The sequence below is a fragment of the Dipodomys merriami genome, unplaced genomic scaffold, assembly GCF_024711535.1.
Source record: "Dipodomys merriami isolate MVZ:Mamm:240054 unplaced genomic scaffold, mDipMer1.0.p SCAF_72, whole genome shotgun sequence".
Taxonomy (NCBI): Eukaryota; Metazoa; Chordata; class Mammalia; order Rodentia; family Heteromyidae; genus Dipodomys; species Dipodomys merriami.
The window spans coordinates 2,621,422-2,645,706 of NW_027206313.1; the positions used below are offsets into that span (position 1 = coordinate 2,621,422).

The 24,285-nt window shown below is 44.4% G+C and overlaps 1 protein-coding gene across 1 annotated transcript; it reads right to left on the reverse strand.

The window, feature by feature from the left end:
• Positions 1-326: 326 nt before the first annotated feature.
• Positions 327-23,855, reverse strand: LOC138818168 (T-box transcription factor TBX19). The gene is made up of 8 exons (XM_070009111.1): positions 23,659-23,855; positions 15,516-15,780; positions 14,019-14,153; positions 12,321-12,382; positions 10,905-10,966; positions 8,206-8,394; positions 4,479-4,614; positions 327-626 (listed from the first exon to the last, which is right to left on the reverse strand). Exons 1-8 carry the CDS (start codon positions 23,853-23,855, stop codon positions 338-340), a joined length of 1,335 nt encoding a protein of 444 aa, XP_069865212.1. The 3' UTR covers positions 327-337.
• Between the last annotated feature and the right edge of the window lie 430 nt (positions 23,856-24,285).

Genomic DNA, 24,285 nt, shown 5'->3' on the forward strand with positions numbered 1-24,285 from the left:
CACGTGGCAGGTATCCGTCACCTCCAGAGAAAAGGAAGTGAGGCTTTCCAGATCCACTGGGGGAGGGGGGCGGAGCACGAGGAAGGAACTCAGCCATGATGCAAGCATCACGGCACGTGTCAGCTCAGAGAAATGGGAGTGCCGGGGGACAAGATGGAGAGAGATTGAGTGACATAACTGACATCATCCAAATTCAATCACCTCCCAGAGGACTTCCGGAATAACCCACCTGGCTCCCCAGCCCACAGGATGAAGAGACCCTTCTGTCTAATGCACTGGAATCAGCAGATGGAGGGTGTAGAAGGTTCTCTGCTGATGGAGGCTCTTAGCAACCTGCCTAACTGTCCAGAGATGAGGGGGAATGGCGCCCACCGGAGCCACCCCAACCTGGGAAGGGGTGAGAGGCCACTGCGGTCCAGGTGGAGACGGCGATGCTGGCCAGGGAGGGCTCCCCCAAGACCTCCACCCCGGCCGCAGCGGGAGCCTGGCTGGGGAGCACTGAAGAGGGCGGGGTGGCGGCTGGATTACCCAGGAGGAACGCGCCGGGGGTGCCAGGGTGCACCTCTGGGCCTGAGCCCGCAGGGCCCCCGCCCCCGTTGCTGACGGTCCAGAGGCACGGATAAGGGCTGCAGAGACAGAGGAAGAGGGCAGGTTAGAAGCACCGAGGTGAAGAACTGCCCGACAGGCACCCCGCAGCACCGAGAAGGGCACTGGTGGGAAGCAGGTTTCCAGTCATGGCTGTGTTTTTAAGGAGGGTAGCATGGGTTTCGTGGAATGAGAACCAAGTCAGCTGTCCTGAGACCTGGAGCCTGATGCCAGTTTAAAGCTACCATTCCACTCCTCTGCAGCCTACTTAAAACGAGCGGGGCCATGAGAAGAAGACTAGCGAACCAGGCAGTCTGTGACTAAGACTTCCCTCTGGTCAAGGAAGGAAACGTGGTTTAGTAAAACCAGGATTCTGCGGCCACAAGCCCCGGGTGTGAATCCTAGTGCTACCACTTACTGGCTTCGTGAACCTGGTCAAATTAGCTAAGTCCTCCCAGTCTGAGCTGCTTTCATTCTTTCATGCTTCTTTTATTTTTGCTGTTTTGGTGGATTTCCTGGATTTGAATTTAAATCAAGTCACACCTTGATAGGCAGATGTTCTACCACCTGAACCACACCTCTAGTTCTTTTTTTTGCTTTTACTGTTTTCAGAGAGTGTTGTGTTTTTGCCCAGGACTGGTTTTAGACTGCGATCCTCCTATCTATGAGTCCCACAAAGCTGGGAGGACAGGTGTGTGCCGCACACCCAGGTTTGATGTTCAGATAGAATCTCACTAACTTCTTTTAACTCAGCTTGCCTTTAGCCTTGATTCTCCTGATCTCCACTCACACATGGCTCACAAACAGCCAGGATTATAGGCATAAGCCACCACACCCAACCCAAGTCTCAGCTTCTGAATCTTAAAGAATCAGAGTGAGCCAGACACAGGTGGTTCATGCCTATAATTCTAACTACTCCGAAGGCTGAGATCTGAGGATATCAGTTCAAAACCAGCCCAGGCAGATGAATTTGAGAAACTCTTTAACCACAGCTAACCAGGAAAAGGGCCCAAAGTGGAGGTATGGCTCAAATGGTTGAGAACCAGCCAGCCTGGAGCAGAAAAAAGCTAAGCAAGAGCATGAGGCTCCAAATTCAAGCTCCAGTACCAGCACCAAGAAAATAAAGGACAAGTAAATAAATAAATAAATAAATAAATAAATAAATAAATAAATAAATAAATGAAGTTGTGACTTTATACAACTCAGAAATGTTCTAATAAAGATTAAAAGGTGAGCAGCTTAAAGAGAATAAAAATATTTTCAATAAGCAACAGGTAAGTAGCTCCTAATATATGACACTCAGTGAATGTTCGTTGTTAGGATTAATGCTTGCATTCCTGGTCTTCATCTGCCAGATCTGGACCCTGGTAGAAAGGCTAGGAAGCTGAACCACTTTCTTTAGCCCACGCCTCCTTCCCGCATCCTGACTTAGTCCTTCCTGGCACACAGCCTAGGTATCAGGATTTTATTTCAAGCTTCCCAGGTAGTTGTAATGTGCAGCCAAGTTGGCATGCTAACACAGAGCTCATATGCATGTGAACAAGCCCAACCTTCTAAGCCATCTCCACGTTCTGACCTTTTAAGAGTTTCTCCACTGCTTGATAATCAGCTATCTAATGATACTACTGAACGTGTGCCTTTTTCTTTAACAAAATCCTTATGGAATCAGGATGAGTTGAACATGCCACAGAGGAAACTCTGATTTTCTCTATCTGGTGCCACACCTCAGGCCCTGCAGATATCCTTGACCACAGACTCTCAGCTCTCTGAGACAGGTCAGAATCTCCTAAAGACACTTCGAATTCCCCCTGGGCCAGTGAGTGGGGCAACCTCAGAATAGTTACTCTGAACCCCCCCAGACTAAGGAGTTCGGTTTCTCCGTCAGGAAAGGTTGATTTATTCCTGGTCATGTCTTACGATGTCTTTGAGCGTGTGGATGATTTCTGTAAGTATCTCCTAGAGGACTTGGTACTTGGCTGTTTCATAGTCTCGAGGACCTGCCTGTTCATTCGCTTCCACGCTTCCTACCACAGCCCCAGTCAGTGTCCTTCCCGAATGTCCCTGGCCAACACTGTCCTACAGAAACCAGACGCGAGTCCCATGTGCCAGCCACAGCCCCCAGCTGACAGCGTCCAAGAGCCACATTTAGAAAGGAGAATGGGGAAATATAACTGGTTAATATTTTACAGCGCTGAAAATATTCAAAAATACTATCATCCCAACATACACTGATGTTTTTCAAGTGTTGTTGAGATTTCTAGTCTTCGCTTCGTGCTACGTCTTGGACGTGCGGTGTGTGCATCAGGACTTGCCCATCTCGGTTTGGACTAGCTGTGATTCGGGTCTTCAGGGGTCACGGTGGACACCATAGCTCCAGACACTTATGAGCAGCAGCAGCGGCAAACATCTGGGAGCTTTTTAGAAATGCAGATCTCAGTTGGGCGCTGGTGGCTCAAGTCTGTAACCAGAGCTACTCAGGAGGCTGAGATCTGAAGACCAAGGTTCCAAGCCAGCCCAAGAAGGAAAGTCTGTGAGATTCTCATCTCCAATTAACTACCAGAAAACTGAAGTGGCGCTGTGGCTTAAAGTGGTAGAGTGCTAGCCTTGAGCAAAAGAGCTCAGGGACAGCGCCTAGACCCCAAGTTCAAGCCCTGCAACTGCCACAATAGAAGAAATGCAGACCTTCCTTCTAGCCAGATTCAGATTCTGCATTTGAATTTTCCCAAGATGATGCTGGCATACAAGGTATGAGAGGAACCGCTGTAAGGCAGACATCACATTTTCTTCCTTTTTCTAGTTCTAAAAAATCATATTTATCTGACGCCTGTTCTAGTTCTGTCTTTCAATTGTTAATCCCTTTTTACCATCTCAAAATTCTGCAGATCCATGTTGAACTTAATAGCTGACACTGACACAGAATATTACTGCCTACAAAGCAATTAAATGAATTTTCTCATTTTGATTTTTACCAAAGCCCTACACATGAGATCTTTTATTATTATTATTATTATTATTATTATTATTATTATTATTATTATTATTATTATTAATGTGTTTATTTTAGTCAGTCATAGGGCTTGAACTCAGGGCCTAGGCATTGTCTGGGAGCTCAAGGCTAGTAGTATTCTACCATTTAAGCCGCAGAGCCACTTCTGGTTTTCTAGTGGTTAATTGCAGATAAGAGTCTCACAGACTTTCCTGATCAGGCTGGCTTCCCACTCTGATCCTCAGATCTCAGCTCCAGTAGGTAGGATTACAGGAGTGAGCCACTGGACCTTATATTATTTTTTATGTTAGGATAAGAAGATCCAGTAAGACTAAAAAAATTTCCCAAAGTCACAAAACCAATAAGGAGGAGATCTGGGACTCAAAAATCACATCTATCAAACTCCAGGATTCATTTCTCCATTCCTCTACCATGATGATATTCTGACTTCAAGAAGCCAGAACAAAATTTAAGTCTCTGGTGTGAGATTTATATCACAGGTCCTACACTTAGCACTTTTGCCAGAATTGTTACCCATCATGTGTCCCTTTAGAATGGGGAGCTTGTATGAATATGGATAATCAAAGTTCTTGATTTCTTTGTATAAATTCAAATTTCCCATTGATGTCCCTATAATCAATAAATATCTTATATTAGTTCAAGACAAATGAACCTGGGCCACAGTGGTTTTTTCCCCTTTTAAATATGAAATGCTGTAGCTACAAAAGAAAGAGTAAGTGCTTGCTTTCCACCCCTTTTCCAACTTCAAGATGTCATCCTGTTGTCATATTCACTAACTAGCAGTAGAAGTCAGGACGACAGCTTAGACTGAGCTACTTCAAAAACAATATGCAAAATCTCATTGCTACAATAAAGCTCCATGAGCACATGGCAAGGCTGGTCTTACCTGGGTCCTGGATTGATTGGTCCATTGGTGTGGGGTACAGTCAGGATGCTGGTATGGGGTGTGGAGGATAAGGAAGTCCAGTTGTCTGTTCCTGAGAAAACTTGCAGATTATTGCTTGAGCTTTCTATCAAATTCACTTTGGAGGAATAATAGTAATTAATTCAATTAATGGGACATATAAAATAGTGACCAATGACATTATCCCTGGTTGTGCCACAGGCACAAGAGGTCATTAGTAGCTTCTGAAAGAAATAGAAGAGGAAGGAGCTCAGGTTTTCTGAATGCTAACCACACGCTAGTTCCGATTTACAGTCACCACAGCAACAACTTCCTGGGACTCAGAGGGAGAGGATGATTTGCCCTTTGAGACACATATCTAACTCATGATAGCACACTCCCCTTCAAGGATGAACCATTACAGCACCTCCAAGGTCTGCCAGTGTCCAGAAGACATTTGTGAAGTCCAGGACTGTGTTCTCCTCAACCATTCTCTACAAGAGTCTTCTCTCAAGAAAAAAAAAATGACAGCATGAACTCACTAATCTAAACAATCTAAATTTAAACAATCTAAAAAGGCTGAATACATACAAGCAGAGAGTAGAACAGGGTGAGAGGAACAGAAACAAGATGAGACCAAAGGACACACAATGTGGGTTTGTAGCTGGGTGCTGGTGGCTCACACCTGTAATCCTAGCTATTCTAGGAGTCTGAGATCTGAGGATCACAGTGCAAAGCCAGCCTGGGCAGGAAAGTCTGTGAGACTCTTATCTCTGAGTAACCACCAGAAAACCGGAAGTGGTAGAGTGCTCACCTTGAGCTGAAGAGCTCAGTGATAGCACCTGTGCCCAGAGTTCAAGCTTCATGACTGACAAAAAAAGCGGGGGACTGGGAAGGTGGCTCAGTGGTAGAGCACTTGCCTTGCATGCATGAGGCCCTGGGTTTGATTCCTAAGCACCTCATAAGTAGAAAAGGCTGGAAGTGGCGCTGTGGCTCAAGTGGTAGAGAGCTAGGCTTGAGCTGAAGAGCTGAGGGACAGCGCCCAGGCCCAGAGTTCAGGCCCTACTATTGACAAAAATTGTTGCATTATATTGTGGAACTTTACTAAGCGACAACTTCAAGTGCTCCTACCTGGACAAAAATTAAGTAACTGTATGAGAAAATGGATATATTAATTTGCTGGGCCTATGTCAATATGTGTATCATAATATCATGTTGTATGCCTTAAATATACACTTTGATGGAAGAAGAAAGAAGTGTCTTGTATTTTTAAAAAATTCTTCCTTATGCATTGTGTATCAAAGGCAAGAAAGAAGAAAAAAGAGGGAAGAAATAACAAAGGAAAGAGAGAAAGAGGAGAGAGGGAGAGAGAGAGAAGGAAGGTTCCAATGTCTATTCCTGGTGCTATGGTTTGAATAAATTCTTCGTGTGTTAGGAAATGAATCCCCTGTGCCAGTCAATGATGTTGAGAAAGTGAGACCTTTCAGAACCCTCCTGGATGAATAATGCTGCTATTTTTGTACTCGTGGGTTCTTCGCAAAAGTTTTAATTTATTAATTTAGCCTCTCTCTCTCCCTCTCTCCCCTCCCCTGCTTCATCCATGAAATGATTACTACTGTGTCAGCCAGAAAGAGATCCCTCATCTAATCCTGTTCTTTACAAATTACCCCAACTCGGGCGTTCTGTGGGAGCAGCACAGATTGAGCCCGGGCCCGGGGTCAGGCTGATTCTTTCCATAATCCAGCCCTTGCCATCTCTTTAGCTTAGCTCTTGCGTCTCCCAGCTGTTCCCTTGCTCCCAGCGCCCCTTACACGTTCTGGTCCTCATCTGACAACTCAGAGCCTTTCACTTGTTAGTGTCTACTCACAGCACTTCCTCTCCCTGGAAAGCCTGTGTCGCAGCGTCTATCTTTTGCTCCTGTACTCGTTCATCTCTCTCTTTTAACTCATCCTTCCAGGCTCCTGGGTGACCTTCTCTGCCCTGCCAGGAAGATGTAGTTGCTCTTTTTCTTTCATTCCCATAGCATCTTGGTTTGAGTGCTTTATAGATTGCTTCTCAAACTTTAATGTGCTCATAAGTCACCTGGGGATCCTATTAAAATGCAAGCTCTGGTCCAAGAGTAGAGCCCAAGCAAGTTCCCAGGGGATGCTGCAGCTCTGGGAACCATGTTGGAGCACTCACTACATTGCATTATGATCAGTTCTGTGTGTATCTTTGTAACACTGAGCTCCTTCTGGAGAGTCTGTGCTTGAACTGCTTTCCTCTTCCCACTGCCTGAACGAACCTGAGGCCTGGCAGATGCTCGGAAGAGGAGTTACATGTGCAAACCACAGAAAGGATGTGAAACTAGAAGGAAACACTGCTATAGCTTCCAACACCATTAAGCCACATGTCTCCCGTCCTGGCAGCAGCTATTGAGGGTCTCAGAAGTCCCAACCTGTGGGACAGAGGGACAGGAAGCTCTTTGCAAACACAGAGCTTGGAGTGTCACTGAGGAGGGAGGGGGCATCTCCCAGTCCTTGAAGTGTATTCACGGTGGTCTGTTTGCATTGGAAGGACACCTCCATAAAGGTAGGGTATTTTATCCTTTTGTGTACGTTTGTGCTTACAACAGAGCCTGGCCCAAACAAATACATATTTGTTACCTGAATAATTGAATAAAACATTTAGCCTTTCTTTTCATCTTCTTTTTAAATAAACAAACCTCACAGCCAGGCAAGGTCTGGGCTTTCACAAGAAAAAGGAGACAAGACAACAGTCAATGAAGAAAGAGGCTCACTAATAAGAGAGCCAACTTAAAAGAACATTAGGAAACTGGGTTTTGAATGGCTCATGCCCCAGCTACTCAGGAGGCTGAGATCTGAGGACTGAGGTTCGAATCAGCAGGGCAGGAAAGTTTGTGAGACTCCAACCAACCACCCAAAAGCCAGAAGTGCAACTGTGGTTTAACTGAAAAGAGTGTCATCCTTGAGCAAGAAAGCTAAGGGGCAGCACCCAGGCCCTGGGTTCAAGCCCCAGTACTGGCATACACCAAACAAAAGGAAAGAAGAAACAAGAAAAATAAAAGGAAGGAGGGGAGGGGAAGAGAGGTTGAGGGAGTAAAGGGGTAAAGAGGAGAGTGGAGGAAAGGAGAGGAGAAGAAATAGAGAAAAGCGAAAGAGAGGAGAGGACAAGAAAGGAGAGGAGAGGGGAAATCAGGCTGTAAAAAGATTGAGTTTGCTGATTCCAATTGAATCAGAATCAGGTATGGCCTTAATGGGGTGGGATTCAGCTCCCTAGGGAGCTTCCTAATAATGCTGCAGCCCTGACCCACTAGTCCCTGGACTGAGTCATGAATGCAACTACAGGCAAGATCCATGTAAAAGCAAAGACTGAATTTCAGACCCCACAAATTGCCTTAGATTTTAGAGATCAGCTTGACACTGTTCCATAAATGAGTACCCTGGAACAAGGCCTTTCACCCCCATTAGAAACTAGCCAACTGGGTGCTCCATGACATAGTAATAGAGCACTAATACCATCATAATGATACCATCAAATATTGGCATATACAATGATAATACAACAATAAGAGGTGAGATAGATAGATAGATAGATAGATAGATAGATAGATAGATAGATAGATAGATAGATAGATAGAAGAGGTTCCATATACTTCAATAGTGGTTTATCCATTTTTCTTCCTCCCCTCCCCCAGCTCATGCCCAAGGGTTTCACCAGAGCCACACACCTGAGGGAGGGTGGTTTCTATGCATATAGGCAGAAGGGTAGGGAGCCTGCCGGTGTCCTCGGAGACCAGAATAGTGCTCACAGCCGTGGTGGGCATGCGGAGCAGGCAGAGGCAAAGGAGTAGCATACTGGTAATTGGTGTTGCTGGCCGCACACATGCCATCCGGATTGGAGAAGATCCAACCTCCCACTAGAATAGACAAGAGGAAGACACAGAGGCTCCCACACCAAAACTCAGATGACCAGCTTCTTCTCATGGCTGTTTCTTGTGAATGACACTGATGCTTGTCCCTGTGCAGAAACTACTATACTGCCGCCCTTCCCTTCCCCATGAGCAGGAGACCTGACTTCTCTGAAGATAGGTAACAAGTCCTAGCAGGATAGAAAGTCACTTTTAAATGCTGGGATCCAGCTATGTAAAATACATTCGAATTGTTAACATTAACAGAAGTGCAAAAATTAAGAAGCTAATGATGTAGGTAGACACTAGCCAAGGGGGCACCAGGTATACATGTAATAATGGTCTGTAGCTACTAGGGGCTTGGAATGTGGTTACATGGAGTGAAAGGTCTCTGTCCACTCACGGGGAAGATGATGCCTTCCATCACCAACCCACTAATAGACTCCTGAGAGCTCAGGGAAGGGAGAGAGCTAGCTGGCCTTGCGTACCTCAACAGCAAGCACTTTTGCAGGACAATCACAAAAGCCGCAAAAGGTATCATGGGTACTAACGTAGATTTTGAACAGAAGACTCTCCTTCAGGTGAATTCTCGGCACAACTGAGACTTAGAAACAAGGGCTCTGAAACAGGAGTTCTGTTCTCTCTCCAGATCTTAGCAAGCATGACTGCTGGAAATTCAGAGAGGACCAGAGTGTGCTTAGACTAGACTCTGTCACTTGGACCTCTACACTGTTGTAATGGAGCTGGATAATGGAACCTACTACATTGCTTAAATACTTTTGAAATATAAATAAGAGCTGGGAAGGTGTTTCAGTGGTAGAGTGTTGGCCTAGAGTATATGAAGTCCTGGGTTCAATTCCTCAATATCACATAAACAAAAAAAGCTGGAAGTCACACTGTGGCTCATGAGATAGAGTGCTAGCCCTGACCAAAAGAAGTTCAGGGACAGTGCCCAGGCTCTGAGTTCAAGCCCAGGACTGGCAAAAAAAAAAAAAAGAAATATAAATAAGAGGTACATATTACACAGGGTGGGCTCAATCATTCCAGACAAGTCCTCTTGCCATCTTCATTTTCCCACTGCTGTGTAGACACGTGATCCAGGGGGTCCCTGCCTAATGAGGAGGGGGGTCAAAACTGACAGGGCCAAATATATTTACTTAGCGTATCATGGAATGGCTGGTCAAAGGGGCTGTGGCACAAAAACAGTTCTGAGAAAGCTGTCGTTTAATGGGGGAGATTTGCACTTATAGCCTTATCTCCACAGGATGGCACACGTTATTCTGAAGACTATATTACCTGTGCAGCTTCATCCACATCACACAACCTCTCTTCACTGCATTTTCCTCCTTTCACTATTGCAGGATATTTGTGCTACCAGCACCCTCAAGCCCGTGTTTCTTTCTGTAGCTCAAAATGCTTTGTAAGCTTCAACCACCTCGCCATTTCTTTGAGTCTCCTCTGTTATATGTGGCTCTCTAGTTTCTATACATTTATAATGGCATGCACATGTCCTGTTAATCTATCTCTTGTTCGTTTAGATTGTAGACTAAAATGGCAGAAACTTTAGAGGGAAAAGAAAAAAAAAACTTAAAACTTCCCTACAGTGATTAATCAAATCAATATTCAAGTATCCCCCAAGACCATTTAGTTTGTGGAGAAGTTTGCCACACATAATGTATAGACCTCAAGAAATCAAGAAATCTGCCAAAGATTTCCACTCGTGAATATTCAGCTGTGGTTCTACATGTGGTCATAGAGTAAACAAAAGGTTTTCATCGGAGGTCACTTTTTAAAAACCTGTTTACGGGGTGATTTCTGAGGGCTTCTCTGTACAGCTCTCCTTCTACTCCTGGCATAGGAGAGGAATCAAGGTTTAGTGAAAAACTGCATTACTGTAAAACGGCAGCTGGGATCATCTCCAAATTCAGGAAAGTAGCGGAGGACCCACTTTACTTAAGTCACAGTACTGCCCTGGGGCTACTGCTGCAGGCTCAGTGGACTCCCCAACAAGGGAGAGAGCAGAACCCCGTGGAACATTCACTATTGCCTGTGGAATCCCGGATCTCCGAGAGGCCCTCCAGTTGACCAATGCAGACCTTTCCTCACATTTGGGGCCCCAGACTGCTTGAGGTGTTATATCAGTGGCCAGCTCCAACACTAGCAAATGTTAAAGCGGATGCAGAACAGGGACTGGAGAGTCTCAAGGCAGGACACAAGGCCAGAATGCACTTTTGAGCATTCTTTGCCGCGCTCGCCGCAAAACCAGAGGGTAAGAAACTCATCGTTTCATCTGTACCTCCTGCCTGAGATTGGAATAAGCCCCTCGAGAAGCCTTGGCACGCTCGCTCTCCCCGTGAGAGTGCTGGAAAGGCATACACATGTCGTGAGAGGCAGGAATAAGTCATGGGTTTTGATTCGGCCTAGGTCTCGTTCAGTCACGCTTGTTTAAAAAAGTAGGTATATTGAGGGAGACACCCCAGAGTGGTCCCTCCACCTCCCACACTCTTGACCCGACTCACAGTGAGAATAGGCAACATGCTGGCTCTCAGCAACAACCTCTGGAATGTCTTTTAGGTGGTTTCTGAAAGAGAAACAGACGGGATAGCCCAGGCTGCAAGTCCCGGATAAAGTACACCCCAAAGCTCTTCCCAGAGCAACACGTTCCTGGGAATAGTATAAAAACATCAAACACCTTTACTCTTCATCTCAAAACTGCAAGTGTTCCCGCATTCTCCTGCCTTCAGGAAAAGAAAATGGGCAACTGTTCTGTGAAGTTAAAATTTTGCTGTTACCTCCATTATCTAGGCCCCAAATGTGAGGAAAGTTCTGCATTTGTCAACCGGAGGGCCTCTCAGAGAGCTGGGATTCCACAGGCAATGTTGAAGAAACAACACCTACCCAGAGATTAAGTTCAAACCAAACTACCACCAAAAAGTTGAAAAAGAAATATTAGACAGCTGTACAAATAGGTGATAATTTTGACATTCAGACAATGAAATCTGAAAATGTCAAAGGGAAGCATATTTGTATTTTAGATATTGTCAAGAAAAAGCAGTAAGTATTGTTACCTTTTATTTATTTATTTTGCCAGTCCTGGGGCTTGAACTCAGGGCCTGGGCTCTGTCCCTGAGCCTCTTTGTACTCAAGGCTAGCACTCTATCACTTGAGCCATAGTGCCATTTCTGGCCTTTTCTGTGTATGTGGTACAGAGAAATCAAACTCAGGGCCGGCCATATGCATTCAGGGCAAGCACTCTACCGCTGAGCCACATTCCCAGCCCACTACTATCTTTTATTTTATCCTAGAATGGGCAGGAAAGATGAAATGGTAAATCACTGGCCCAAAGTGGCCATAATCATTCACTCCCCCAGAATTTCTAACTTCTTTTCTCATACCTAAGAAATATGAACCTCCATTACTCACTTTTTTCTCACTTTTTTAAAGCTAAGAGTAAAGACACACAAATAACTTAAATCCCAGTATGGCACTTAGAAGGCAGAGGTAGGAAGATTTCAAGTTCAAGGCCAGCTAGGGCCACTTAGCAAGACCTTGTCTGATAATACACATGTATGCACACACACATATACACACATTTATTAAAACCATACCGTTCAGAAGCAAATAGGAAAAGATCAACGAATCCCTAAAAAGCTCAATCACAATTTTTTTTTGTGGTGGTGCTACATTGAAGAATCTTCAGCGAAACAAGACTGATAAAACCTTACCAGCTAGAAGTTCTCCCCGCCCTCTACAATAGGATCAGACAATCATGATTTGGACAATTTTTGTTGAGTGTTGAACATGGATCTGAATATTGAAAGTGCATTTCTATCAAAAATAATACAAGCATTTCTAGCCTCATTCCTTTCAGGAACTCATAAATCTCACACCTGGAGAACTCAGTCATAAGACATTACTAAAATTCTTCTACTCACCTTTCCTTGGCGTCCAGGAAGGCCTTGGCAAAGGGGTTGTACTTGATTTTGAGAGCTGTTATCTTGTGTTTGCAAAAACAAGAAGTGTTAGTGAAATCCAAACACTCATGAACAAATAGAAGCATTTATGCTTACTTGCGAATAATTCTTTTGTCCCCCCATGGTGCATGAACTAGGGGCCTAGGTGCTCTCCTTGAGCTTTTCTGCACAAGGCTAGCAGTCTACTTTGAGTCACAGCGCCACTTCTGGTTTTCTGGTGGTTAATTGTAAATAAGAGTCTCATGAGCTTTCCTGCCCAGGTTGGCTTTGAACTGATCCTCAGATCTCAGCCTCCTGAGTGGCTAGAATTGCAGGTGAGCCACCAGCACCTGATGAAGAATTCTTTTTTATTTCCTCTCTTCCTAGGTTTATTTGCTTACTTCTGCACTAGATCATTATTGAACTGTCCCTAACAAAGGATATTTTACAATGGCATGTGGCAAAAATGAGAAATGATGTATAAAACTAGCAAAGAAAAGGGGGAAGCATTAGAAATGAGGCAGGCCTTGCTGAATCTTCTCTTTTTCATGTTTTCCAAGACGATTTCTGCATATCTTCTAATTTAAGTTCCATTTCTTATCAGTTGGAACACGGTGGAGAGTACAACAGGGTGGCCCTACCTCTCTCTCGGACCATTCAGTTGACCATTATTTCCCAAATTCTTAAATAAGCACCCTTTGGGTCATATTAATGCAAAACACATCATCCCTCCACCCATCAGTACTGTCCCTGTCACTCCCAGCCTTTGCCTGCTTCGTGTCTGATTAGAACCATCCAATACAAATATAGAGATAGAGGCACAGAGACAGAGAAATCCCTTGGGGACAGAATGACCACCAAACAAACTCATGGACAGGCTAGGCTCTGAATCCTGGCAACTCAGTGTTCAAGCTACTAAGTAGGGAAAGGTCTGCCTGGGCTCAGGTGTTAGAAGTGGACAAACTGGTCAAATAGCATCAACACACACACACACACACACACACACACACACACGATGTATACATTTGGATTAATCCCCATAGATTTGCTTCTAGAGCAAGAAAAAAAGGCCCCAGTCAGCCCTGTCCACGCATTCTGCCCTGCTCCTGGACATCCCTGGTTCACTACAGGCCAAGGGTACCTCAGGGACTTAGTGGCAGCAGTGGAACATGGAGGGCTGCCATAGTTCCTATCTTCAGTGGCCTTCAAAGGTCCATTGGGTAAAGCTGGACCCCTGGGTGGTGCTGTTCAGCGTGTAGGACTGTAGGAAGTCACTGAGAATGTACTCCTGACTGTGACTGTGGGACTCTCCTGTCCCTTCTCACTTTGTTTTCCTCCCTAGTCATGAAGTAAGTGGTTTTGCTTGGCCAGGTGCTCCTTGGGCCCGAAGCAAATGGGGTCACTTGCCTGATCATAAAGTGGAACCTCAAAAACTGTGAGACAAAATGATGACTTCGTGAACTTACTGTGAGGGCAAGTTGAATCATACCAAACTTCCACAAGCAGGCGAGAAAGCAGAGAGCAGCCCCCCCTCGCCCCGCCCCGTGGTTAAACTTCACGAATCCGAGAAACCTTATCTTTCATTCACGCGAGCTCAGGGCGATACAATAAGAGGACCTCTGTCCCTCCTGCCACGCTTTCCCAGGTGACGTTGGTACGCGTGCACACACGCACACTTACCTCCTCGTTCTGATAGGCGGTCACAGCTATGAACTGAGTTTCGGGGAAGGAGCAGTTCATGACCATTCTGTGCGCCCCGCCAACACGTACTATGTGAATCTGTGGTTCGTACTTATGCAGAGAATTCAGCATTATCTGTGACGTGGGGAATAGAGATAAAAGGAAGCCATATCTATCACTGGTGGTCAGCAAGCCTTTGGTCAGTTCCACCCAGCAAAGCAAATGCTGGGTTGTCTGCGCTTCCATCCTCACTGCTAAGAAATGAATGCAGGCACTTTTTCCCAGAGCTCCCAGGAGTGTATGTTGATATTGACTTTTTTAAGGTCAGGAACAGGTTGCCGGAAAGGGGGCAAGGGAAGAGGGAGAGAGAGAGAGAGGAAGAGAGAGACAGGGAGATTGCTCTTACTCTATGCTCTGCCTAAATCCTATTTTATGTTCTCTTCTTTCTCCTATTTTATCACAATAATGTATACATCAATCCATTTAGGTATGTCTCTTTCCATATGAAGAACCTTAGAAACTCAAAACACTTACAATGACACTTTACTAGAGACTAAAGGGTAAGAAGATCTGACATGTGATGGCTATATATAATCCAGTCTTTATGATTCTTATGAAAGGCTCATTCTGTGAAACCAAGTAGACAATAGCAATTGGCTTTTCAATTTCCTGTTTTAATAAAGAACTGGAACCTTGTGGGTAGTGTAAAGCCTGGCTGGCATTATATGTACCTTCTAAACACTAACTCTTCCACTCCCTACCAGCCAAGCTCAGAGAGAACAGAAGTCACAAGACAGCGCAGGCAACAGATAGACCTGACAAATACATAGGCTAAGGAAAATAGTCAAAGCCTTTTCTTCCTGGCCCTGCCTCTAATCCCTCAAATAATTTGTGTTTTTATAAATTAACCAATAACCCAACACAGGGCCTAGTACTTACATCCTACCACAGAACTGAAGAGGGAAAAGCTCCTACCTCATGTTTACTTTAATTGAAGACTTTAAATAAAACCTTCCTTATTTAAGGTTTGTTTGGATTAGTTTTTTTTTCTGAAAAACCAAAGCTGATTCAATATTCTATTGATAATTATCATAATGCCCAAGCAGAGGAAGTAATTATTTCATTTAGGAGGAGCTTTTTATTAAAGTATTTGTCTATTGCCAACATGCCACTTACACCAAAAAAAAAAAAAAAGAGGATACCGACTCACAAAACCATGGTACCCACAGGCCCACTCCCGGGGAGGGGCTGGGTACAAAGCCAACACACAGGACCAACCTGAAAAGAAGCCCTGATTAAGTAAACTACTGCACTCTCACTCTCTTAACATCAGGAAGTCCATTAAAAACTGAAAGCCCCAATTAAGAGCTGTTTATTCCTGTTTACATTTGGACCTCAGGGAATAATTGGCTTCTGTGGGAGAAGAGGCTGGTGAGGACCCCTCTAATTGCCTAAATGCACCCTTGATAGTTCTTGGTGGGTGCGGGGGGCGCCTACCTGCCCGCCTCCGTTCAGCTTGTTGGTCAGCTTCACTCTGCTGAAGGAGATGGGCGCCTTCATCCAGTGCGCCCCGAAGTTGGGCGAGTCGGGGTGGATGTAGACGCAGCTGTGGGAGGAGACCTCGGGCTTGCCCGCGGGCACCCACTCCCCATTCACGTACTTCCAGCGGTGGCTGTCCGTGGGCATGAAGTCCAGCAGGAGGGAGTACATGGCGTTGGGGTCCAGCCCTGAGACACTGACCTTTAGGACCGGAAACATCCGTCTACGAGAAAAGTCGTGAAGTGTCAGGGGCATCCTATGAGGCTAAGAAAATGGAGGGGAAGGGCTGGGTTGAAAGGCCTGGGGGAGACACAAAAGGGGTGACATCGATGGAGATGCATGGCACCCCTAAACTGGGGTGAGTGGGATCCCGTTTGTACAACCACTTAAAGATAAGATTTTAAAAAGGAGAAGGAAGGGAGGCCAGAGAGAGAGAAAGAAGAGGGAGGGAGGGAGGGAGGGAAGGAAGGAAGGAAGGAAGGAAGGAAGGAAGGAAGGAAGGAAGGAAGGAAGGAAGGAAGGAAGGAAGGAAGGAAGGAAGGAAGGAAAGAAGGAAGGAAGAAGGAAGGAAGGAAAGAAGGAAGGAAGAAGGAAGGAAGGAAGGGAGGGAGGGAGGAAGGGAGGGAGAGAAAGGGAGGGAGGGAAGGATAGTTAGAATCACTGAAGGAAGTCGGAGTGTTATCTCCATGTGTCCTCTAAGGGAGGCCCAATAAACAGGGCCCAAATCACCTGCTTCAGTTCCACCGGAGTTTTCTTTACAAATGTGTTTGCGGTTGGGGGCTTGACTTTAAAATGTTGTGCTCCCTCATAAAGCCAAATGACTGATGCAGTCATCGGCCTGAGGAGGACTGGAAGAGGATGCACCTGATCCCACATTCTAGCAGGGCTTTCTTCAGAGAATCCCTCCTTTCACCAAAAATGCCACAAAGCACAACATCCCTGAGTAATGGTGATAGCAGTTACAGCAGACACATGGCTGCATGATAAAATAACCAAGGGGAACTCTTGGCTCGACAAGGGCCAGCTCCTTCCCTCCAGGGCTTCTTAGAGCCTTTAACACACGTGTGTGTACACAGTGGACTTTGAGGGAAAGGTGTGGGATTGTGTCTAGCCTAAACTAACATGACAGGGACCTGTCTTTTCTCTGAGCATCTTGTGGGAATTTGTGTTCAAGGATCACACTTTTTGAGCTACAAAGGTTCATCAAATGACCTTTCTTTCATCTGCTGGAATGAAAATTAAAAAAATCCATCAATGTTTGAAGAAGCTACCCCCCCTAAAAAAAACTGGCTTCTGATTCTACAGCATGATTGCAGAAGCTACTCTAGTCATTAGCTTCTGATCCTACAGAACTCACAGCCATTACCAGTTGCTTCCTAGGCCGTGAAGACGTCTTTCTTCCAGAAAGGAAGGTAGAGATGTTCCAGACAGGAGAGAGGCAGAGTGATGTCACTATGCTTCTACCTTCCAAAGTCCACTAAGGTGCGCTTGAAGACCAGAGCAGACTGGCCAGATGAAGGACCAGGTCGCAAGGACAATATGCTAATATTTCCAGAGCATGTATTAGGCGCCAGACATTGGACTAGCACTTGACAGGAAATAATTAAGTTCTTCAGACAGCTTTATGAGGATGTCTTAGTGTGTCCAAGAAAAGAAAATTGGTTTAAATGGGCCAGGTCAAGAAAGTGAAGTAAATGCAATTTCTGGAGGGGGGAAGATCTTGGCTGAGAATGGCGTTTCCCATCTCAGATCTCCCTGCACGAGAGGACTTCCCTTTCCTGTTGTTAATGTGATGACCCTTCCCTAAGATGGCGGCCTGTGCAATGTGAATTTGGTCTCCTTTTTCTTTTGCTCCTCCTTCAAAAGAGAAAACAGAAGGATTGTTTTGTATTGGACTACTCTCTCATATGTATTTTAATTGTATGTTTTCTTATTTATTTTAATTATTTTCTTATATATTTTGATGTTTCCATATCATCATTTTCTTATATATTCTAATGTTTCAGAATATTTCAATTATTTTCCTAATATTGGCTACATGTAGACAAGAGAAGACCATTTACAAAGTATCATAAAAGCAAAAGATCATGGAGGGTCATTTTGACATCCAAGAGTCTGGCTTGTTTATAAGAGGTCTCTGTCTTCTGGTGCCATGCTTTTACTAAAGGATTAAAGGATTATTTTATTTTCTAAAAATAACACCTATGTGATATGTGCATACTTGTCACTTTACATGCGAATGTTCAGAAGTATCAGAATATGTTGCACATGCAAATTTTTAAAAAGGACAGAAGCTGGAAGATAAGGTGGTTCCAGTCTTTAATCCTAGCTACTTTGGAAGCAGAGACAAGGGAATCGTGGTTTGAGGTCAGCCTGGACATACAAGTTCATGAGACTCCTCATCACTCAGTGGCTGGGTAGCGTGGTGCATGGCTGTTATCCCTGGAGATGCAGGAAAGCGCAAGAAGGAGGGCCACACCTCAGGCCAACTGGACATAAAAGAAGGCAACAAAGAGCAGGGGGCATGGCCCAAATGTTAGCACACCTACCTAGCAACCGTGAGACTCTGAGTTCAATCCCCACGCCACACAAAGTCCTTCCTCCTAGGACTTAAGGTATGTTACGTTTCATTTAAGGCTTGCTTAGGTCTATAAAGGTATTACTGTGCCCATTTTATAGAGGGGCACACAGGGGCTCGAGAAGCACAATGCATGCTTTTCCCCTCCATCTGCTAGCCTTCTTTTTCACTACAGTCAGCAAACTGTTCTCTGTTTACTCTCTTTATTGAGACTTCTAGAAAGCTGATACTTGGGCCACAGTGAAAGGATAGTTTTCCTCAGTTTCCCCAATCTCCACACCTAGTTAAGAGATTTATTTGTTCATGGATGATTTCTTAGTGCCTGTTCCATGCCTCCTCAAACGGAAGGATCAATGGCCAAAAGGGGCTCACAGATCCATGGAGATAACATGCTAACAAGGCAGCCAGGCACTGGGGAGATGGCTGTGGTCCTCAATGTGTCAGATAGTTTGGGACTGTAAGAGTGCAAACCAAACCTCTATCCAGACACGAGGATGAGAGGCATCCCGGTGAGATACTACAGGGTGAAGAGCCAAATGAGGCAACCTGAGGTACATCAGCACAGTGACATTGGAGCCAAGGCTTCAATGAGATGCATCAGTCATACAAAATGCCACAGGGGTACACTGAAAGGAAGAGCAAGCACCCCAGTCTGGGGGCTCCAGGAAGCCCGTTCTACTGAGAAGCTGAGAGACAAGCTAGCTCAGGAAACAATGAAGGAACATTACACTTCTCATCCTTACTTCCAGTACGACAGAGTCCTTCTTACGCTCTGAGCTCTATCATGCTAGGTCTCAAAGGGTTCAGCGTGACTTTCCAACCCAGAAGAATACATGCAGTGGCATCTCTTCTTTCATTCTACCTTCAGGGCCATATTTGACGTTTCAAAGAAGCCATGATTGCAGCTACTCAGGAGGCAGAAGTCATGAGGGTCACAAAACCAGCCGGGTCAGAAAGTTATCAAGATGTCTACTTCAACAAATAAACCAGACAGGATGGTTCACATCTACACTCCCAGCTACATAGGAGGTGTAACTAGGAGCATCACAGTCCAGGCCAGCTATTGGTAAAATGTAAGATCCTATCTGAAAAATAACTGGAGCAAAAGGGTGAGGGTGTCACTCAAATGATAGAGCACCTGCCTAGCAGTTGCGGGGCCCCAAGTACCACTAAATAAAACAAAAACATAATCACATGGTCAAAACAAAAGATATCCAGTGTCTCTAGTTATTCAAAAAACACAACAGTGAATTGGCATCACTTACCCACAAGTATGTCTAGAATAGGAAAAAAAAACTAGACAATAACAAGAGTTGATGAGGAGATAGAGAAATTGTACCTCATACTTTGCTGATGGGGATGTTAACGTGACAGGGGTGCCAACTGGTGCAGTCACTTTGCAAAGCAGTCTAGCTGCCTCTCGTCCAATTAAATAAGGCGTTACTACATGAGCCTGCAATCCTCCCCTACTTAGGAATGTATGCAGGAAAGATGAAAAATCCACAGGAAAAAAATGGGCATATAAATGCTTGTAGCATTAATATCCATAATAGCCAAAATGTAGAAAGTCCCAAATATTTGTGTGTTATATCCATACTCAGCCACAAAAACAAATGAATAAACTCTATGACACAGATGAACCTTGAAAGCTTTATGCTAAGTGAAAGCCATCCACAAAGGGTCACGTATTATGTGAAGCCATCTGTGTGAAATGACTAGATGATAGGTCTATAGAGACAGAAAATAGATGAGAGGCAAAAGCTTAGGAATATAGGTTCTTTTCTTTGAGGTCATGGAAAATGTTTCTAAAATTAATTGTGGAAAAGGATGCATAACTCTGAATAATAAGACCATTGTGCTGTATTCTTTAAATGGATGAATCATATATTATATGACTCATATAATAACAACACTATTAATAAAAATGAAGCAACTGAAGTATCCTGGAAAGTCATATCTGAAAAATAATAATAGGCCATTGCTTTAGGTTCTTCAGTACTCCATCTGCCAAGAACTTTAGAATTAACCTTAGCTTTGTTTATGCCTTTGGTTTTGAGACAGGTTCTTTGTCTTGGTCTCCCCAGTACAGATATGCATTACCATGCCTGGTTTAGTTGATTTTATTTTATGTTTTGATTACTACAAGAGTAGACTAAGAAATGTCTTGTACTTTTGCATCTCCATTCTGCCAATCAGGAATAAACGAACTGTCTGCCAACTTGCTAAAGGTCCTGGAACTGGACCTACGCTTGTCTCTCAGCCAGTTCATCTACTGTCACATTTATAAACACGTTCCTCCATCTCCTCACCAAACAATGTTAGTCATCAAGTACACAATAGCCTTTCCAAAGGGATGTGTGTGTGTGTGTGTGTGTGTGTGTGTATGTGTGTGTGTGTGTGTATACTGAGTGATACACATGGTGCGTGGATGTGGATTAGTTAAAGTGAGCAGGTATAAGACAGCAGTGATGTCAGTTACATGAAAACCAAAGAGGAAAACCAAGAGTAGAAGCTGGGAGGGAAGATTGTCCAGCAGAGGCAGGTAACAGGAGCCCACAAGACCCTCTTAGCTGTAACTGTAAAGTTCAAAGGACACAAATCATGGGCTCCATTTCCCAACCTGGACTTGAGCCCACTGCAGGTGCAAGCTTAATTTTCTCCTCTCCTGCATTCTCCTCAGTAGAAGAAACTCACCAGGTACAAACTCTGTCATTCCCAGCACTTATTCATGATAGCAAAGGGATACACTGGGAACATCGGAAAATGCTCCAAAGCTCTTAAACCTACTGAAGGCAAATTAAGTAAAAAAAAACATGTAATTGTGTGGGAAGACACATGAAATGCAGCATTTTCCCACTGGATGAATGAACACCTTAACATTAAAGAAAGGAAGTGTTGAGATGTAATCTATTTGCCTCTCTTGTTGGAAATGTCACACACAGCACAAGTCCTCAGCATAAAGGATAGAAATGAAAGGAAATCCAGGCTGGCTGCCTGGAAATCCAGGCTGGCTGCCCTAGAGCTGACTCAAACGAGCAGTATTACAACTGTCACTGTTACATCTAAAATCCATTTAATAAAAGTTTTAAATAAAAAAGACAGGGCAGAAGGAAAGAAGGAGGAGGTAAAGAAAAGAAGTAGGAAGAAGGAAAGGAAGTGAGAGGAAAGAAAGAGCAGAGGTCCCGCTAGGAACCCAGTTTCTGGAGATCATAGGGAATACATTTCCAGAGGAAATCCACTCTACAGAACATCTAATCAGCGTCAGAGACAAGTCTCTCGCTTGCATATATTTATACACATGAAAGATGTCCCCTTGAAAACAAGTCTCAGCTCTTCCTCAGCCCGTCCTATGGGAGCTTAAATTGTGCCATTACGCAGAACAATGAGGCACAAAGGTACAGGATCTCACCCCTGAAATAAGTGAAGAGGTCAGTCAGGAAATGAGAGCGAAAGGGACTGAGCTACATATTCCAATCTACTCCACCAGAAGGGTGACGAGTCTCCCTGGATCCGGTGAGGAGATGGTGAGGAAGGCAGAGGTCTCTGGAAAAAAGAGACTGGGCAGAAGGAAAACCTGAGGGATGGGTCGGGGAGGGAGGGACGGAGAATGAAAGGGGTAAAGAAGAGGTGAAGCAAGAAATCTCTGGGTCAAGAACACAATGTTCTACTAATGTCTTCATCTGAGAAATAAGGAGGTGGAGGGTGATTCTATACTGTCATTCGTTATCGATGACACCAACGTTCTGAGGACGTTTCTCACCTCTTTCTAAAGAGGAAGGGACTTTTCTACCTCCTGAAACGATCTGAACCTGAGGGGTTCAAAGCTCTAAAGAGCCTCAGAAAAAGATTCTAATCACAAAAAGGGGAAGAGCTACAGGACGCATTTGACCACAATCAGACTTCTTGTATAAAAGGTATTTTTCAGATAGGTAATATGAATTCCTTCAAACCTGAATTTTAAACTGTAACTACTGGGTGAAGATTTACTTAGATGAGAAAAGATAAACACTACTCTTAAATGGTAAACGTACATTCAGCTATAAATTATTTCATTGGATCTTATAATGCTTCAGAAATGTTCATGTTGTTGAAACATAGGAACCATATTTTAGTTTGTTTACTGTTTTATTGTAATCTATGGCCACACTGACAGCAAGATAGTTGAAGCTAGGATCTTAAACTACTATCCAAAAGACCAATCCATTAATAGTAAGTTCTTTCTACAAACCATACATAATAAAAATTTGACAATTGTGTCATCAGATCATATAAAAGTCAGTTTTATATTTAAGTCAGTTATATATATATAAGTTCATAATCTTGCTCCCGGATAACCACAAATGTTTCCAAATGCCCTTACAGTGCAACCTCCCTTTGAAAAGCCTTTCAATATTATGCAAAAGCTCCCAAGTTCATAATTCTCCTAGATGAGAAAAAATCATTTATTTCTTATGCTGTTTTTATTCAAAATTAGAAAGCCAAGACATCAGGAACGGAAGCATTTTGTATAAGGACAGAAGCCTGCCAAAGGTTCAGCAGCCTTCTACTTTTCCCTGTTAGCAAAATTTCTCTCCAGGTGTGCTAAGAGTCCTGTCTGAACTAACCTGGCTGAAAATGCCTGCAGGGGATTTGTACTTTTGTGCCCCTGAGTAGCAAAAGCTACGTGAGTATCACCTGAGCGCATGTGAATGCACAGCCGTGACATTTGATTTCAGAATATTTGCATCTCCTCTGCTAGGCAAAAACATCAGATATTACTCCGACTTTCCATGACCCAAGAAATGCCCACAAAGTTCAGTTTCCTTCAACCCTTAATTCACTGCGGTGACAAAAACAGAAGGAAATGTGTTTAAGGCAGCTTACCATCGCTTCATTCACAATCACTGTTTCACAAGCACACCATCACAAATGAACACTCACCCTCAAACACACACGTGAAAGGAAGCAGTCCCCCAGCCCACCTCTTGGCTCCTCGGTCTCCCACTAATCAAGAATTCTGGCAAGTTTTCTGTGCTTAATAAGTAACCTTCCAACTTCCAGACAGAACTGACTTTTACATGATCTGAATGGAGTAAAGCTCAGGTCTCTGCCAGAGTACATTGCCAAAAATCAATACTGTTGCCTGACATTTGAGTGCATTTCTCCACATATATTCATACATACACAATACATATATATATACGTATATATATATATATATATATATATATATATATATATATATATATATATATATGTCCTACATAAATATATGTAGGACATCAGCTCTTTGTGGTGATTGCCCAGAATCTCTCCATTTACAATGCCTGTGAGGCAGGTGGCTTCCTCTTCCACTCCTCAAGTGATCTCAGAAAAATTAATTAAGTTGGCTGGGGGACAGCCATGTGAGCGAGTTCTCTGAACGTGTCTAAGCGGACAGACCCTGCCACCTCTGGGTGGAGAGCGGCGGCCTCTTCCACATTCAAGGGCCTCTCCTCCCTTGCCTGCCAGCGCCGGCCGGGCCAGTGCAGCAGACAGACTCACCTGCCATTCTTGGTCACAATCATCTCATTAGTGATGTCTTTGAATCTCTGCCAGAGGGGCGCATCCTCCAGGACGATCTGAAGCTGCTTCTCTGTGGGGTCGCCTTTCTCCCTCCCTGCCTGGAGCTCACTTTCCACCACATTGAGCAGACGAGACACAGAACCATCGCTGTTCTTCTGAGGACCTGGATCACTCATGGCTACGGGGCCTCTCAAACTTTGCTGAGAGCCAGTGCTTAACTCACCTCCTTCTAGCGCCTTCCTTCCCTTACTTGCCTGCTTTTCCCACCCAGCTGCACGGTGCCTGGGGGTACTGGAAAAAAGTGCTGGGGCTCTTGCCTGAGCTCTTAGTCTGCCACCCCTGAAAGTCTCCAAATTATACCACCAACCTGTTAAGCTTCAGTTGGGGAGCGGGGTGGAGGGAGGGGAGAGGTAGGGAAGAATAAGCCCTCTCTTAATTACTCATTGGATCAGGTGGGAGCGAGCCTGGCTTTCCCATTGGCTGCCGTGCCTAGAGTAGACGTTTAAGAAGGGTACTCCATCCAAATTATCAGGCTTTTATCTTGTTGTACCTGAAGAGGTCTAATCGGTGTATTGAGTACCATTTTCCCGTTAATTAAAATTATTC

Excerpts from the sequence above, each read along its gene's own strand:
- LOC138818168 (XM_070009111.1), bottom strand. The coding sequence starts at position 23,855 with ATGAGTGATCCAGGTCCTCAGAAGAACAGCGATGGTTCTGTGTCTCGT. Across the intron at positions 14,154-15,515 it reads AGCTGAACGGAGGCGGGCAG|ATAATGCTGAATTCTCTGCA; the intron begins GTAGGCGCCCCC and ends CCCACGTCACAG. Across the intron at positions 4,615-8,205 it reads TAGAAACCACCCTCCCTCAG|TGAATTTGATAGAAAGCTCA; the intron begins GTGTGTGGCTCT and ends ATTCCTCCAAAG.